Raw genomic sequence first — 16,739 nt, 5'->3', positions numbered from 1 at the left:
CTCATGCACTGCTGACCCTAATTCTCCATGGTTCCTGACACTCGGGAGGCAATGAAAGAATCTTTGTGGAAAAAAAAAAATATATGAAGCTGAAACGTATCAAACCATAGTGATTTAAAATTACTTTGGGACTGATCACCTCTGCTGAGTTAACAGAAGTGGCAGGATAAATTCTGAGGAGCTAATTACAGCAAGTTTCTTTCATGCTTATGTATAATGAATATAAAGTCTAAATGCTGGCGGAAAACCACAAGGAAGCCTGGACAAATTCATGAACGACATCTGCTATTTCCACTTCTGTTCCAAAAGAAAGGCTAAGAAGTGTCCAACCCATGCTGTGCCTACAGCACTGTCCTGAACGTGGCTCCCCGACAGGAAGAGCACGTGTGACCTTCAGGACACCCGTGAAATGCAAACACCTCCGTGTGCTGACAGGTATTACAGGGTCTATGGCCAGGGCCCAAAACTAGCCTTTCAAAGACAAAATTTAACATTTTGTCACCATCCAGAACAAAAGAATAATTCAAATCAGGACAGACCTATCATTTGTAAATTAGAAAAAATTTCTTATGGTAGAGTGAGTGGGAAATCCACTCCACCAAATGCAACAGTAAACATTACTAAAATAAATTCAGTGACCTTTTTAAAAAAGATTACAAAATTGAATTTATTGAGTTTCACACAAGATGCACTTATAAAATTAGTACTGAATGCCATTATGACAGAAGAAACGCGTCTCGCCCCACACTCCCAACGGCATGTGCAGAGGAAATGAAGTCTGAAGATGGCCGCACAGTAACAGGGTCACTCAAGCAGAACGGCAGACCAAAGCCGCGCTCTTGCTCTGATCAGGGCTGTGTTTGGCAAAAGCTCTCTCCAAACAACTCCTATTCACCAAGAGCGCTGTTCCTTTAGTTGGTGAGAAGGAGATGGAAAATAGGTTTTAAAGTGGGGCTACACTGAAACATACACAAAGCAATTAAAATGTTCATTTTTAACTTAAAAATACATCTTGGTTTCACAAATGTATATCTGTACAATCTCTTCAACATCAATCTTCAGATATCTTTAGTTTAGTGCAAAACGTTAAAATTCACTTTTGTACTTCAAATGAACAAGCCAAAGCATTAAAGCTTGCTTTATAGTTTACCCAGGATAGACAAATCCCCCCAAATTTGCCTTCTGCATAAGTATGCCTGAAACATTTGCATAAAACAATTTAAAAAATGAAACACCAATGGAAGTAAAGTTAACAGTACCATCTTCTGGACAGCTCTGAAATCAGAAGTGGTCGAATTTTTATAGAAATGCTGAAAGGACTCTCAAGATAAAATGGGGTGGCAATAACCTGTCCTATAATGTAGGCCATGACTAGCAATAAAGCAGAAATGGAATCTTAATCTCCAACAAAACCAAAAAAGCACCCTTTGGTTGCTGTTCCCAACATCCACACTCAACTGCCTCCTGCACCCAGACTGGCACCCACACCCCAGACACCCCATTCACTTTCACACGGGGTCCTCTCCCAGGACAGCCGGGCCTGCAGTGTAGGCATGTCCTCTGTCACCTCCGTACGCAGAACACAGACCCCATCGGGGCACAGGCGCACCACTGATGGATGAATGAACGCATCTTAAAAGCCCAAGCAAGATGATGGTGCCCATTCTACTTGGAACATTTGCTTTGAAACTGTTACTTTAAAAAATCCAGTTAAAGTTGACAGTTTTGAATTGTGTACACTGACAATTTTTCAGCCTATTCACACTGAATCCTTTAGCTGATAAAGTGATTAGTTTTAAAGCAAAACCAGTTAACTATACCTTAAAGTTAACACTGCTCTGCCTTTTCAGTTTAAAAAAAAGTGCCTTTTTATAAGGAAAATTTCTATTTTATCCACTGCAATTAAATGAAAAACAGCTCACATTTTGCTTTAGAGTAAACTGAAAAATTATAAAACATTTTCTCAGTGATGCATAACCTTCATTAATTAATTTTTTCTCTTAAATAAATGAACTGGCTTAGGGCTTTTTTTCCCTCTATAAAACGCTACTATTCATCATGTCTTACTTAAGGTAGCCTTTTATTCTGATTAATTCAGATATATCTTCAAGGATTACTCTGGTGGTAAGAACATTTATCTTGACTTATGTTTAATAATTTTAATGCTTTGGCAGATGAAGTAAAGTTTGAAAACTGTTTAGGAAAACGGTGCGACTGGAAGTCATCCGTGGTGAAGCTCCATGGCGGTCCAGGTGGATATCCGCACACCGAGGAAGCCTGGAGGCCACGCAGCGCTTGGAAGCCCAGGCTGGCAAGCCAAGAGCTCCTGCTCCTCGCCACGCAGGAGGAAGTGCTTGTCACCATCAAGTTTCCCAGAGTCGAGGCCGGAGGTTGCTGCTGCTCCATGATCTGACCTTTGGCCAGACCACGTTACTGGAAGAAAGATACTAAGATTTGCTTGACATTAATAATTTAAGTTTTTAAATAAATATTCAAGTGCCATGTTTAGCATCCCTCTGTCCTGGCAGCTCAGCACTTGCTGCCCCAGGCGAGCATCCTTAGCACAAGCCACAGAATTCAGTCAATTCGGTTTCCACAAATTGTGAACCTGTCTATCTCTAACAAATCTTTCTTTGAGGATCTGTGTTTTAATTCAGAATTTTCCTGCGTTATGTCCTTTTCATCACCATCTGGAGTTGTCAGAAACTGATCAGAATTGCTGGTCACAAGTAGTGGTATGACATTTTCCTTCTGATGAGCAGGCTGGCTGGTGACCGAGGCAGACAGGTTTTCCTCTGTGGAAAGTCCTGTGGAAAAGGAGATCCACTGAATTAGAAAACAGTGTCCCCTCAATTCACACTGATTATGAGCTCCTCAATACTCTTTTCAGTAGTGCTGAAAAGCGTCCCCATCATCTTCCCTCTTTGGAAAAACAAATGACCAAAGTGTACAATGGATAAGCAACCATAATTTAAAATAACACTCAAAAGCTACCCTACTGCCTACTCAGGATTTTCCAGAAGGAAGGGTGTATTATTTTGATCATGTCACATAAAAAAAAAACACCGTCACCCTGTTCTGAAGAGATCTAACTGACATCAAGGCTACTTCCTCAATGGTCATACCCCAATGTGACTGTTGCAGATCAGAAAAATAAGCCCTGGCCCCTCCGCTCAGGATTCAGGGGACACACGAATGCCTTGCGTCTCCTCTTCTACTCACTGTAGCTAGACACAGTGCAGCACTGCCACCTCCAGACGTCCAGATGAGAGGGAGAGCCCACTGATCACCCAGTCAAGTCTCCAGTGTTTATTTTAAGCCGCAGGGATCCTAGAGCCTGGCCTTGGGGACAGGCTTCTTTGGGTCGAAAAGGAACTGAACACGAAGCACACCTGGTACCTGTACGGTGAGTTCTGCCTCTGTGTGCACCTGGTGGATCGCTGCCATCGTGCGGGCAGTGTGCGTGCCCAGCTGCCTCTCGGGGACCCTCCCTCCAAGCCTGCTGTCTTCTGTTTCTTCTAGAACGGGGTAACTCCTCCCTGCCCTTTCCTGTCTGACCCCCCAGAACGGACTCTAGTCTGCGGTCTCCTGGCCTCCGGGACGTTCCTCGCAGACTCTGGTCTTATGTGCACTGTCCACTGCATGAGCCCTGATCTGACAGCTCACACTGCAGTATGTGCTTCAGAGTTTTACCTGACCCCATCAGGCTCCTCTTTAAACAAGACTGACACTGATCAGTTTCTTACTGCACGTAAGAGAACGTGTCAGACCCACTATGAGCTACCTAGTTGGCTGAACTAAGTGCAATCTTCATATTACTAACAGTACTTGATTTAAAACAATTTTGTTGTTGTTGTTGATGGACCTTTATTTCATTTATTTATATGCCATGCTGAGAATCGAACCCAGTGCCTCACAGGCTAGGCAAGTGCTCCACCACTCAGCCACTACGCCAGCCCCTCGATATGTTCTTTATAATGAAGAAATTACTTGCGACTTTCTACTTCAGCTGCTCCGCCCCCGTGAAGCACACGCGAGGAGCATGACCTTGCTCCGGCCACACCCTGGTCAGCTGTCTCCCTGCCGTTGGGAGCGCCCTGCTGGATGCTCCTCAGGCCTCGGGGGCTGCACCCAGCACTGGCCCTGTCCTCAGTGTCCTTCTCACCAGCCCCCATCTCATCTCAACGAGATGCAGTTCAGGCATAGCGACCTCCAGGAAGAGCGCACCCCTATCCCTACCAGTCCCCTCACCCCTCTGATTCTCACCTGTGTCACCTCCCACTGGCGTGGAAGTTCACCTGCATTACCTGGCACATGGCTGCTCCACACGTTTAAAAATAAACCATGTGAACTCAAAGTTGTGTGAGCTAACACCTTTGTTAACAGGGACGCCACCCAATGACAAGACCCAGCCCGGGCCTCAGCCCTTCCTCAGAACCCTCAGGCGGACACCTGGCGTCACCCTCGCTCTCCTCTCTCCCTCACACTGTGCCGTCTACTTGCCAGCAAGTCCTTCCCTCTATTCCAGTTCTACCAGAATGTGGCCAGCCCCTGCTCTGCCAGGCAGCCTCCACTCTGGCCCTGGCCTGGGTCACTCTCCTGAGTCTGTTCTCCACAAACTTGAGATGATCCTTTGATCGCCAGCTGCTCCTCTGCCATGCTGAGCCCTACCTCGGCCCCTTCCCTCTCCAAGACCAAGCTGAGGTCTCCCAAGGGCCTGGTCTTTGTTGTCCTTAAATGTGCCAAGCAGCTCCGCTCACTGCTGTGCCCACAGCTGTGTCTCTTCCTTTCTGAGGCCCACCTCGGCTCTCTGCACTCTCCATAGCCACCCGGCACAGTGCGTGCTCCTCTCTCCTCCCTCCTCCCAACCATGCAGCATAAGCTCCACTAGAGCAGGGATCCTGCCCTTCCCTCCCTGCATGTCCCCTGGACTTGGCGTTCAATGGGCTGAGTCAGCTACTGACCAACGAATGAACGAATGTAAAACTCAGAGCATTGTGTCACATGGATCTGTGACGAGATCTAAAATACAACTGTTAAAAACCCAAACTACTACTTAAAGTGAAAAATCCTTAAAGTCTGCTACACGTTGACGAATAGCAACTTTTATTAGGAAGAGTCCAAACAACTGGCTGAAAACGGTTCGAGAGTCGTGAAAAGCAGCACACGTACCTTGTGAGGGTCTGGATTTGTTGTGTGATTTGCTGGATGGTTTGCCTGGAGTGCTGGCTGGGGGAGGGTCAAACAGCTTGTCCTCCATTTTGGCCTCCTTCACGTACTGGCAGGACTTCCCCAACAGCACGATGCTATTAAGTATTTTCAGGGATATCAACCTAACACCAGAACAAAACAAATGACAGCTGTTGGAATTCACTGAAATCACTACACATGCCATCTCCTGCCCCTGCTAATAGGTAGGTGGGCCTGGGGAGAAGGGTGGGCCCAGGAGCCAAGACCTGGTGAGGGTGCACAAGTTCCCCTCCCAACACCCAGGGTCCCGAAGGAAAACTTCTGATAAACTCCTTAGTTCTGTAATGTTAATCATCACCAGTTAGAGACTTTGCCGCTACTAAGTAATTTAACATTTATTCTCTTATTAAAAAACAAATACACTTAGTACATGCAGATAACACGAAACAATGTCCTTCAGTGTCTGCTCTGAGCACACATCCACTAGTTCTTTTTCACTGTGCAGAAATGGGGTCCTCACAAGGCAGGAGCAGACCGGGCACCCCCCACGGGACCCAGAGCACCAATGTGGGTCCAGTGTCTGCATGGAGTCCTGCAAGGACCTGGACGAGTTTGTTACTTTATTACTGCTGTCATTTATATAACAATACATCATGACTATTTTTCCATGTCAGTTATGTTCTTCAATGACATTATTTTAAGTGGCCTTAAGAATGTTTCACTGAATGGGATATCATATAACAAAGCCCCAAATAACCTATATATCTGAATATTTAGATTATTTCCTATTTTTTAATTTAAAACTTTTCTAAGAAACTTGATGTTAAATCTGTATTTCCTTAAGGTAAATTGCTTCTTCACACCTATAATTACAGAGAATTTCTGGGTCAAAAGATATCTAATATTTTAAGGCATCTGATCAATAAATCTGGCAAAAAATGCTAGGACAAAAGTACCCCACTGTTGTTTAATCACAGATAGTGGGCAAGGACTGGATGCCAGTTCTACCCTAAGAGAAGTGACCACTGCTTCCCATGCTGGAGATGAAATGCTGGCAGTAACCTGGAGTCACAGGTGTGAGGACAAGTCTGCAGAGGGGTCTGCAGGTGGGCTTCCTCTCGGTCCTCAGCTCCTATAGCCAGGAGCGAGAACACGAGCGTGGAGCCCCACCAGGTCCAGGGCTGCACACTGGCCACCAGCGCCATCTCTTCCCCTGCACGCTGCATCGTCCCGTTTCCATGACTCTGCCTAAGGGCCCCCGAAGAGGCACAGCGGACTCAATCCAAACCACGTGCTCCATCCCAACCCTCTTGCGCACCCTGAAGCCCCCACTTCTCCACCCAAGCATGTGTTTGTCACAGGCTTCCCCAGCAGGTAAGTGGCCATTCCACTGCCCTAATGGCGTGGGCCCAGACACTGTGATCTCGTTTGATTCCTCTTCTCCCTCACATCTCGCGTCTACACGATTCACGTAACTGGTCAACTAGGCATTACTCTGCACTGCTGCCACTTTAGTTCCAGCCCTGGTCACCCTTCCCTGGACAGTAGCCATGGTCCTCTCGCCGCACTCTGACTCATTCTCCACCCAGAAGCTCGAGTGCCCTTGCAGAAACTGCTGAACCTTGCCTCCTCTGCGCAGGACCCTGTTGCCACCTCCCTTCCTTGGGGACGTGCCTGGGGCCTGCAGCCATCTCCCCCACAGGCAGTTCCTCCCCCATCAGGCCTAGGTCTCGGGTCCTCTGGCAGAGCTGCTCTCCACCTGTTATTCTCCATCTCCTCACGCGACCATAGTTTTCTTCATAACACTACAACTGTCACTCCAGAGCGACTTCTGGTTGCTATTTAACCCCAGGGCAGGGCACTTGTCTGTCTTCTTGGCTGGTCCCTACAGCAGCCTGGGACCAGCTGTGGAGCTCAGCAGGATACCCAAGACTGCAGAAGGCATCTGGAAGGGTGGTGGTCAGCGAGTCTCTCTGCCACTGGTCAGAGTGAGTCTGGGGGAAAGGAAGCAGCCTGGGTGTGACAGAGAGAAAGCACAGCATTTTGAGGCCCAGAGAATTCGGATGTGTGTTTGCTGAAGGGAGGATCCTGGGTCAGTGGAGTTAATGAGTAAAGATGTCACGGACATGGTGACTCAGAAAATTTGTAAAGGAGAGGACAACTTAGGTATTACTCTTGAGACATGGGTTATCAGAATAGATGAGGCAGGGGAGAGACGGTGAGCAGATGTGTTTGGCAGGACCATCCAGGTGGAATGTGCTAAGAGGTTGGGAAAGAGGTGACACTATATCTTGCATTTTAAGTTGGTGATTTCTGCACACAAAATTCTAACTAAAGTTTTCAGGTATATTATACATATACTTCACTTCTACTTTTGTTTATGTGAAAAACACCAGAAGTTAAACAAAGATGAGAACAATTACAGCAATAACACCTGATAAAACTTGGCACATGCTAAAGACTCTGAGGGGTGATGAGAACAGGGGATCTTGTCTTTTAATGCCAAAAAAACTGACGAGTTCCCTTAGTAAAGTACTACAGTTTGAAATGCATTCCCATTATGAGCTATTATGTAGTGGGACCCGATGGGGATTAGGGCTCTGCTCTCTTGAATGGGTGAGTGGGGTATCTTGAGAGGCAGCCTACTCAGGACTCTGCCAGCAAGAAGGCATCACCAGATGTGGCCCCTGGATCTTGGACAAAAATGTGTGACAAAATAACTTACCCAGTCTGTGATTCTGTGCTATCAGCAACAAAAACCTAAGTAAAGTAGTTACGTGTTCATTCAAATAGGAAATGGTACGCAATCTGATCAGAATTGTCTTGCTGTGGGTACCACTGCCACCAGCCACATGGCCTCAACACAGATCTGAAGGGTGAGGGCCCAGATGGGCACTGCAGGTGTTGGCAAGCATATTCATGGCTCCAGGTGCTTAGGGGAAAACTGTTTACTGGTCGCTTCGACAAAGGTATCTTGTGCACCTGCCATAGGCCAGCAGTATGTGGGTAGCAGACAGACACAGAAAACACTCAAACAAGAGACCCCCAGGGATGTCCCTGGAAACCAGACTTCACCCTCTGTGAGACCCCCTGGGGATCTACAGCTGAGATGATTCCTGCTCTGCTTATTCACTCCCCACTCTTTTCTTCTGGAGATGGTTGGATCTGAGCCCCCCAAATCAATACTCCCTAGTGCTGGCTCCTATGCACGGCACATAAGCCAGGGTGCAGACAGGATGCCCAGTTTTCTTTTTGAGTAAGGTACCTGATCCCAGGCTAGGTTACTTGTATCATCAGTTCACTTCTTGAGAAAACAGACAGTGGCAAAGCTAACATTTCATGTTATTTTCTTTTTACCATTTATGACTTATATTAAACAGCTTGAGTTGTTCACTTACTGTTTGTCTCCCCCAACTAGAATGTAAGCTACACAGGACCAACAGATCTGCAGGTAAGGCTCAGCCAGCAGATGAGAAATGATGTACCTGCCTCACCCATGAATTGATCTGATGTGGCCTTAGTGTGTGCTAAATAATTAAATGTGGCAAACACACCAAAAGGTCAGAGTTGTTTTTAAACTTGGAAAACTGTCTGACTACAAAAACTGACTTTTTTCACAAAAGAAAATAGGGGGAAACAAAATCTTAAGCAAAAAGGGTTTAACGTAAGACTTCCTAAAGATTAAAATAAAATCTAAAGCACATGGAGCAGAAGCATGATTTGGGAGCTACTCACTTCCACTGCATCTTGCATTTACTTACACTTAAAAACATTATCAAGAATAGTCCGTCTTACCCAAAATAGAAGAGTATGACACAGGCATACGACAGGATTCCTTGTACTTTAATTGAGCTTGTCACGACTCTGATGAGCTAGCCAGAAACAAACCAAAGCAATAGACACACAAGAGTTATTAGTTAATGTCTAAGTAGGAGATTTCTGCATGCTGATTTCAAACCTGTGGCCTTTGTCTAACTCCAAGGGCGGTTTTAGATTTGCCAGTTCCTGTCAGGATCTGCCTGCCTAAGACATTTCAGCCCAAGTCCAGGATGCACCTCAACTGCTCCCTTAACCTAGCACATGATTGACACTCCTGCTTGTACCCAACAGATATGCAGATCAGCTGGTTTTTACAACAACTAATTCTGGAAAGCATAAATGAATTCATCTTTTCTTCCTGGTTGCTACCACAGCTGGATGGAACCATGTGGTGGGCATTTCCCTATCCGCCATTCTCAACTTCTTCAAGAGTTCCCAATAACTTGCAGGGAGCATCAAGAAAAGGGAACCTTAAGAGGTTCATATTGTTTAAAAAATCTAAACACTATTAATAAATTAATTACTTAAGGGTTGGAAAAACTTCTTTTCTGGATAATTATAGTTAAATACCTAATTTCTTACTTATTTTGCAGAAACACAGGAATAACAGCATTACCCTTAGAATTCTGCTGAATAACTCTGGTGGCACCAGTCAAGGGGAATGCTTACACATAACAGGTACAGTTATGCCTACAGATGAAGGCCCAGTGGGACAGCTACATGGAAATTGAGAATCAGGGAGAAGAAATGTGCTTATCCATAAAGTGAGTTGTCAAATGGAAGAGTCTATCAGGATATCTTAAATATCAACATATGTTTTTAAGATATTTTCAAAAATGGGATTAGGTAGGGGACTAGACTATCATAAGTTCAATAAAGTTTTACTATGAGAAAACAAATGGAAGTCCTCACCTGTCACAGCCTCTAACAGGGAAATGACTGTTGCCATTTAGCTAATCCTTTTTTGAAAATCAGGCAATCTACATGTACCCTCCCAACTGTATGTATCATGTTGTAGAAAACAAATTAGAAAAATTTAATATTCTATTTTGTCACTCTCTCTTAAACTTTTACCCAATAATTTTTCTCTTTAAAATCCTCCATTTTCGGGCTGGGGAGATAGCTCAGTCGGTAGAGTGCTTGCGTTGCAAGCACAAGTCCCTGAGTTCGATCCCCAGCACCGCAAAAAAAAAAAAAAAATCCTCCATTTTCCCCAAATTTCAGGAGTTCCTTTTCCCAAGCTAAAACCCTCTGCTTTGTAATGTAATAACAAGCTATTAAAAATAATTAAAAATATTTAGGATGTGGTTATCTGGAAAGTCATAGTGACATGTAAATAACATTAAATCTATTATTTATCCATCATCTGACAAAGGTCTGGCAAGCTGGTTGAAAATTCAGCTGGCTGCCTCACAACTTGTTGATACTTTTCCCAGTTGATTTGCACAAGACTGCTTCTAAGGGGAACTCCAGATGCCCTTTGGCAAAAAGATGGTCAAGTTTGTTTTGACAAACAGGTAGTCAGGAAGGAACGTAATCAAATACAGGTGCAGTCAGCAAACCTTAATTAACATTATAGTCCCGATATAAGCTAGCAACTATTTACAAGACTGTTCTGAGAAATTCATTAAAATGGACAAGGGTGGCAACTTTCTAGGGTACATTTGAATTTCAGGACTATTTTTATTTTAAAAATGGTATTTCCTAGTCATAATAGCAGGAATTTTCAATGAAAAATTCTTGAAAAAAACTTTAGAAGTGGCGATTACAGGAGATACCAAATATGCCTTCATTTGGGCACAGTACAGTTGGTTTCCAAATTCTTACTACTACAAATGCCACTGCAGTGCTTAGCCTTGCCTACCAATCACTGTGTGCCTTTCATAACTATTTCCTTAGGGTAAATTCCTAGAACTAGAATAATGGCATCAAAGTTGGACACTGTCAAACTGCCTTCTTTCAGAATGCTGGAACAATTTATACTGCCCCCACTGTGCATTCCAGTGGTTATGTCAGTGTCCACCACTAGGATAACCATTAAAAAAGAAAAATCGTTGCCAAATGAACAAGAAAGAACATCCTCATTGTTAGAAAACCCACGTACAAAAACAGTTCCTTTATATCGCTTAATCCAAAAGAAAAATGACATAACTATAAAACTTTTCTTCCAAGTTATTTATCTTTAATTTTTATATCCAATCCCTTTGAATCAAACTTACTGATAATTTATGAATGTTATATGATGACCACTATATCATTTAAACACACACACACACACACACACGCGCGCATGCACTCACACTGGACTTACTAAGACAGCCAGCGGGAGAGGAATAAAGCCCATCCTGCGTGCTACTGAGTCACTGTAGTCAGTATATGCCTGCAGAGAAAAAAAGAGGAGGTCTCAGATTCTCTGAATTTAACCAGCATTTAAAAAGTACGGTTCACTCATCCCAACAAATGTTCTGAACAGGTGAGGCTATGAGCAGGAAGGGACCCTGGCACCTGTTCTGTAATTTAATACAATGATGTGGAAATCTATTTGTTCACAAGAAGTTTTAAATGCAAAATCATATAAATATTACAGTGCTACAAAAATCATATACCATGTAATGTTAAGTACTATTGCTTGTAAATGCTTATGTAAAGAACACAGGTAAGCAGGAATATGGTTTTCCCTTAACTAATACTCTGTGCTAAATTTAACCTCTGTTGCTAATTTTGTACTATGCCTTTAAGAAAATGCTCACATTTTTCTGTCGGCTGCTAACAAGGTCAAAAGCAAGGCTGGCTCTGTATTCACTGTAGACCTAAAGATAAATAAGAAAGAAATATTCAGTAATTTCATGCAAATACACAATGTGAAAAGATTTGGGCTTTGTAGATAAAGTGTTCAATAATTTACCAGGAATAGATGATAATAATCAGACATGTGGACATGGTCTATTTGTCCTCCTGAAGTAAGGGTAAAACACAGACTGTTCCCTGAATTATTACATGCATAGGCTTTTTAAAGTTTTCTTTAAAAAAAAAATTGAATAATTATGATCCCAAGAGTTTAGAATTTTGGGAAGTGAATATTTTACAAGTAGTGTTATATGTTTATAAAAAGGAAGTTTAAAATCTTAAATGAACAGTTTAAAAAGTTGTTATTGCTGGGTGTGGTGGCACATGCCTATAATCCCAGAGGTTCAGGAGACTGAGGCAGGAAGACTGCAAGTTTGAGGCCAGCCTCAGCAACTTGGTGAGACCCTGTCCGGAGATGTGGCTCAGTGGTTAAGTGCCCTTGGGTTCAATCCCTCGTATTCCCCCCAACAAAAAAAGTCATCAATACTGTATGTATATCTACCCTAATAGCTGCCTTCTTAGAAAAATGAATACTGATAACAAGATAAAAGACTTTTGGGAACAACTACAAGGGCACTGTCGTTTTCACTAAAAATTACAGAAAATATCTGAAACCTATTAACTTTGACTTCAGGTGCTAAGAAAATGATCCTATGAAAATGGAATCATTTTCTACTGAAACTAAGAAAGGAAAAGGTGAAATCGCTTATTAGTGCTTCACAAAAGAGTCCCTAACTATATTTTCTTCTAGTATGTCAAATCCTTCAGAAACTCATGATTAGATGATCATCATGCAGGAACTGCAACTGCATTTGGTTAAGTCTTTATACAACCAGTGTCAGAGTAAAACTGTTTATTAAAAAGTACAACTCAATAAAATCCAGAAAACTGTGGAACTAGTAATACTTATTTGGTATGGAACCAGCAAGAGGACACCTCAGGAACCTCTCCATCTATAAAATAAGCCTATCGCTTCTATTTCTGGAAATTCTACAGACTGTGGTTACAATGTAAAACAAATTCCTTGAAGTTTCATCAAGAACTTTCACCAGAAAAACGTGTGGTTTTTGTCTTCTAGAATTTAGGAACCAATTGATAATCACAGGAAAAAAAATCAATTTTGAAATATTTCTAATAAATAAAATATTTCTAATATTTCAAAATATTAGAAAATATTTTAAAAACCTACCCAGAAAGAAGTTCTGATGTCTTATATTTAAAGTAGATGCAATATGATTTTAAAAACTTAAGTCAGTAGGAAGTGACAGTTTTAACAGTTTATGATGATTCTGAGTTGGTGATGTCTAAACTAACTCCTAGCTGAGTTGTATACTTCCACCCAAAGCATGGAACTAGGACTGTTCAGTCTGAAGCAAAACCCTTTCAGTAGTGTAATAATTTTAAGGAACTTAAAGTTTTGTAATATTAACTTTAAAGTAGTAGTCATATCCTATTATTTCCATAAACACAATAAACCTGAACTCATTATTAACTTTGTAATATTAAGCAATAAACTGTGAACACTGAATTGCTTATAGAAATACATACATCTGCAGTAATGTCATTGAACTTGGTGATAAAGGCATGCTTTACAATATCCACAGCAATTTCTGAAGCAATCACCATACAGACATCTGGAAACAGCACCCAGAGATGATCTATACAGTATGGAGAAAAGACAGATAAGTACATCTCTTAATATGAGCAGAATCCTTATCAGAACCTATCAGAAATCTAAAATCTCCACAAGGCAAAACTTAACATTTTCAATAAATGGTGATAAAACTAGTGTTCAATTAAATCTTTAGCAAGAGTACATTTTACTAACTTAAAGGACAATTCATCCAACAATAGCCACTCAGTACTTTGTGTCCCAAGCACTGCTTTGCACATTGGCCGCAGTGTGAGCAGAGAGCTGCCTTCATGGAGCTGACCTCCTGGTGATGACCAGGTCAGGCAGGTTCCTGAGGAAAGCCTTTTAATTCTATAGTTACCTCAGTTGACAGTAAATAGTCACAGAGATGTGCTGGAGTCCACTGAGCACTTCTCTTCCTTTTTGATCACATAATTTAAAGATATTGATCAATCATTTATTTCACTGTTGTATGGATGCAAATTCTTAAATCTGCTTACTTTTATACTTACTAAAATATTAATTCAGTACTAAGTAGCTGATAAACTTTTATATTATTTAAAGTCCACAGGTAACCTTCTAAGACCTAGAGGAAGTATGTAAGACTGGGACAGAGCAAGAAAGGGATGGCTGGAAACACTGACGAGGACCCATGGCAACCAAGGACCTGGTGGCGGGAGCGGGGCCACATGTGCTAATGATGCCAGGGCGGCTATTCTGAGTCTGGCATCATGGTGAGTTCCAGAAAACAGGGACCTCTTTCAACAACAAACTCTGCCACTACCTGCTATATGACCCTGGGCAAGTTTCTTCTTCTTTGTTTTCTGCAAAAGTAGTAGGGCCTCTACTACTACCACTGATATATATCCCGCCCTTCTCATTTTTGAGGCAGGGTCTCTCTAGGTTACGGGTTAGCATGGAACTTGCAATGCTCTGCCTCGTCCTGCATAACTGGGTCACAGGCATGTGCCACTGTTCCCAGTTGTTTTTAATTATATCAGTTCCGGTTCCCTCATCTACAAGATAAGGATGATAGAAGTTGTCTACATTCCATTACTATGAGAATTAAGTAAGGTAAGGGTGCACAGCAATGTGCCTGGCACACAAAATAGCTAGTATTTTTGGTTATTAATTATCCTGAATACTTAGAGAAAGCTTCTATAAATAGTATTTTGGTTTTAAAAAAGGTTACAAAAAAAAGTAAAACAATGAAGGATTCATCAATAAGCACAGTGTACCTTTTACCATTTTATCTGCCACAGCACTGAAGGAAACTTATGATAAACTGTTTAAAGTCGCAGTACAAATGAGAATATTACTTCACACACTAAGTTGTCAGGAAGCTTGAGTACTGTATTTTGTGTAACAACCCTGCTCTAGGATTACTGACCCCAGCCACACACACCCAGTCTGAACACTACAGGCTGACCTACTGATACCACCATTTATTAAAAAGATCCAGGTACACAAACAATCTAGGTGTGTGTGGGGGTGGGGCATTTTCTGCCACAAATCAGGTGGCATTTGGGTGTATTTAGATTAGAATGCATAACCACTGTAAGATCTATCATTTGATGTTACAGTTTCTCTAAGAAAGTAACTTCTGGAAATTTATTTCCAAGATCATATGTGTATTTCATTTCATATTTGTTTCTCATTTTCCAAAGGTTCCTGAAAATAAGTAATGGAGTAAAATAAATTAACAAAAGGTATTAGATGCCTAGAACATCCCTGATATTGGGAATGATAAATAAAATGCAAAACATTGTCTAGGGCATTAAGAACAAAGCTGTACAAAAATTTCAGATGTAAAATAAACTTACTTTATTTTTTATTTTTTTGAAGCATTGGGGGAAAAATCCTAAATTACTTGAGATACCTGAGCAAGTGACTGTTTCCCACCCAGCTCACTTTAGCATCACAACAGCCTATTTCTCTCCCCAGCCTGAGTCCTGCAACATGTCTTAACACTTCGGCATTTGCCACAGTCCCTCGCCTACTGCCTGGCCCACCACGCCTGCGTGGGGAGTGTCTGCTAAAGGAGGGTGAGGATTCAGACTGTGACAAGTTCCTGTGAGCCTGGATTCAGATACAAAAGGAGCAAAATCTACTGCTTTATAATTCTTTGTCCCTACTCAGCCTATAAATTAACAGTGAACAGGTAAAAGAAAAACATTGGGGAAGAGCACAGAATCCTCCAGTCAATTGTGAAAATAAAAACGTCTGCCTGTGCGCAGGTAACCATGGTTGAGTGAGCCCAGGGCTGCCCTGCATAGCAGGGTCTGCTCATGAGCCACCACGCAGCTCCAGAGACAGTGAGGCTACAGAAAACAAGGAATCCAACCACACCAGAGATCCCCGTCTGTTCTCCTGACCAGGAATTTCCAATACCCAAATAATACCAGTCCTCCAAAGTTCTCTACAGTACTCATCTTATTACATATGAAAGAAAGATTTTGGTTTAAGAGTAAAATTACAAAACACAATTGGTGAGAGCTAGTTACCTGGATTCCAAGAAAACTGCTCCATGTTCCTTAAACACACTATCAACAAAAGCACATAATTTGTGAATCGTTCCTTAATATCTAAACAAAAACAAAAACAAAATAACATTAGTACTTTAATTCATACAGACAATAAAACAGTACATATGTAAAACAGTTCTGTTAAAACATGATGAAATTATTGCTACATACAACTGCCTGCAAAACAAAACAAAAAACTAAAAATGAATCAGAGAATCTGTGAGGCACTGGTTCCAGGACAGCTGCAGATGTCACACCCAAGAGGTTCAAATCCCTTATATCAAACAGTATATAACCTATCACACCCTTTCATATATTTTAAATCTTTTCTAGATTATTTTTAATACCTAATATAATGTGAATTCTCTGTAAATAGTTACACTGTATTATTTATGGAATAATGACAAGGAAAAAAAAAATCTATAATTTTCAGACCAGATGTCATTTTTTTGTTGTAGACTATTTCAAATCTGTGGTTGGCTGAAACCCAGAGTGCAAAACTCACAGATATTGAGGGCTGACTGTATACTATTTTATATATATATGCAAGGTGGTGCAACATTGGTAAGCATTTCTTTCTTTTACATAAAATTCTTTTACATAGAATTCTTACATAGAAATTCAAGTTTTTTACATATTCAAAGAGTATTCAAACCAGCAAACTGTTCAGACTTGGTCATAAATTTTTTTCAATGATCTCTGGGGACTTATAACAACTGTTTTAA

General features: G+C 41.8%; 1 protein-coding gene across 3 annotated transcripts in view; it reads right to left on the bottom strand.

Moving 5' to 3' along the window:
• Positions 1 to 648: 648 nt before the first annotated feature.
• Tapt1 (transmembrane anterior posterior transformation 1) overlaps positions 649 to 16,739 on the bottom strand; it is a 54,633-nt gene continuing 38,542 nt past the window's right edge. For 2 of the 3 annotated variants that reach the window (XM_047566318.1, XM_047566320.1), the window contains 7 exons: positions 15,994 to 16,074; positions 13,405 to 13,514; positions 11,760 to 11,819; positions 11,321 to 11,389; positions 8,986 to 9,062; positions 5,173 to 5,333; positions 649 to 2,807 (listed from right to left, as the gene is read on the bottom strand). In XM_047566318.1, the coding sequence (XP_047422274.1) occupies positions 2,578 to 2,807; positions 5,173 to 5,333; positions 8,986 to 9,062; positions 11,321 to 11,389; positions 11,760 to 11,819; positions 13,405 to 13,514; positions 15,994 to 16,074 (788 nt within the window). In that variant the 3' untranslated portion in view covers positions 649 to 2,577. Of the gene's footprint in view, positions 2,808 to 5,172; positions 5,334 to 8,985; positions 9,063 to 11,320; positions 11,390 to 11,759; positions 11,820 to 13,404; positions 13,515 to 15,993; positions 16,075 to 16,739 lie in introns of those variants that run through there. The other variant, XR_007110492.1, reaches the window with a different exon arrangement.

The sequence above is a fragment of the Sciurus carolinensis genome, chromosome 10 (assembly GCF_902686445.1).
Source record: "Sciurus carolinensis chromosome 10, mSciCar1.2, whole genome shotgun sequence".
NCBI classification, from domain to species: Eukaryota; Metazoa; Chordata; class Mammalia; order Rodentia; family Sciuridae; genus Sciurus; species Sciurus carolinensis.
The sequence above is the reverse complement of the archived record's forward strand: the minus strand, read 5'-3'. Positions and strand labels throughout refer to the sequence as shown.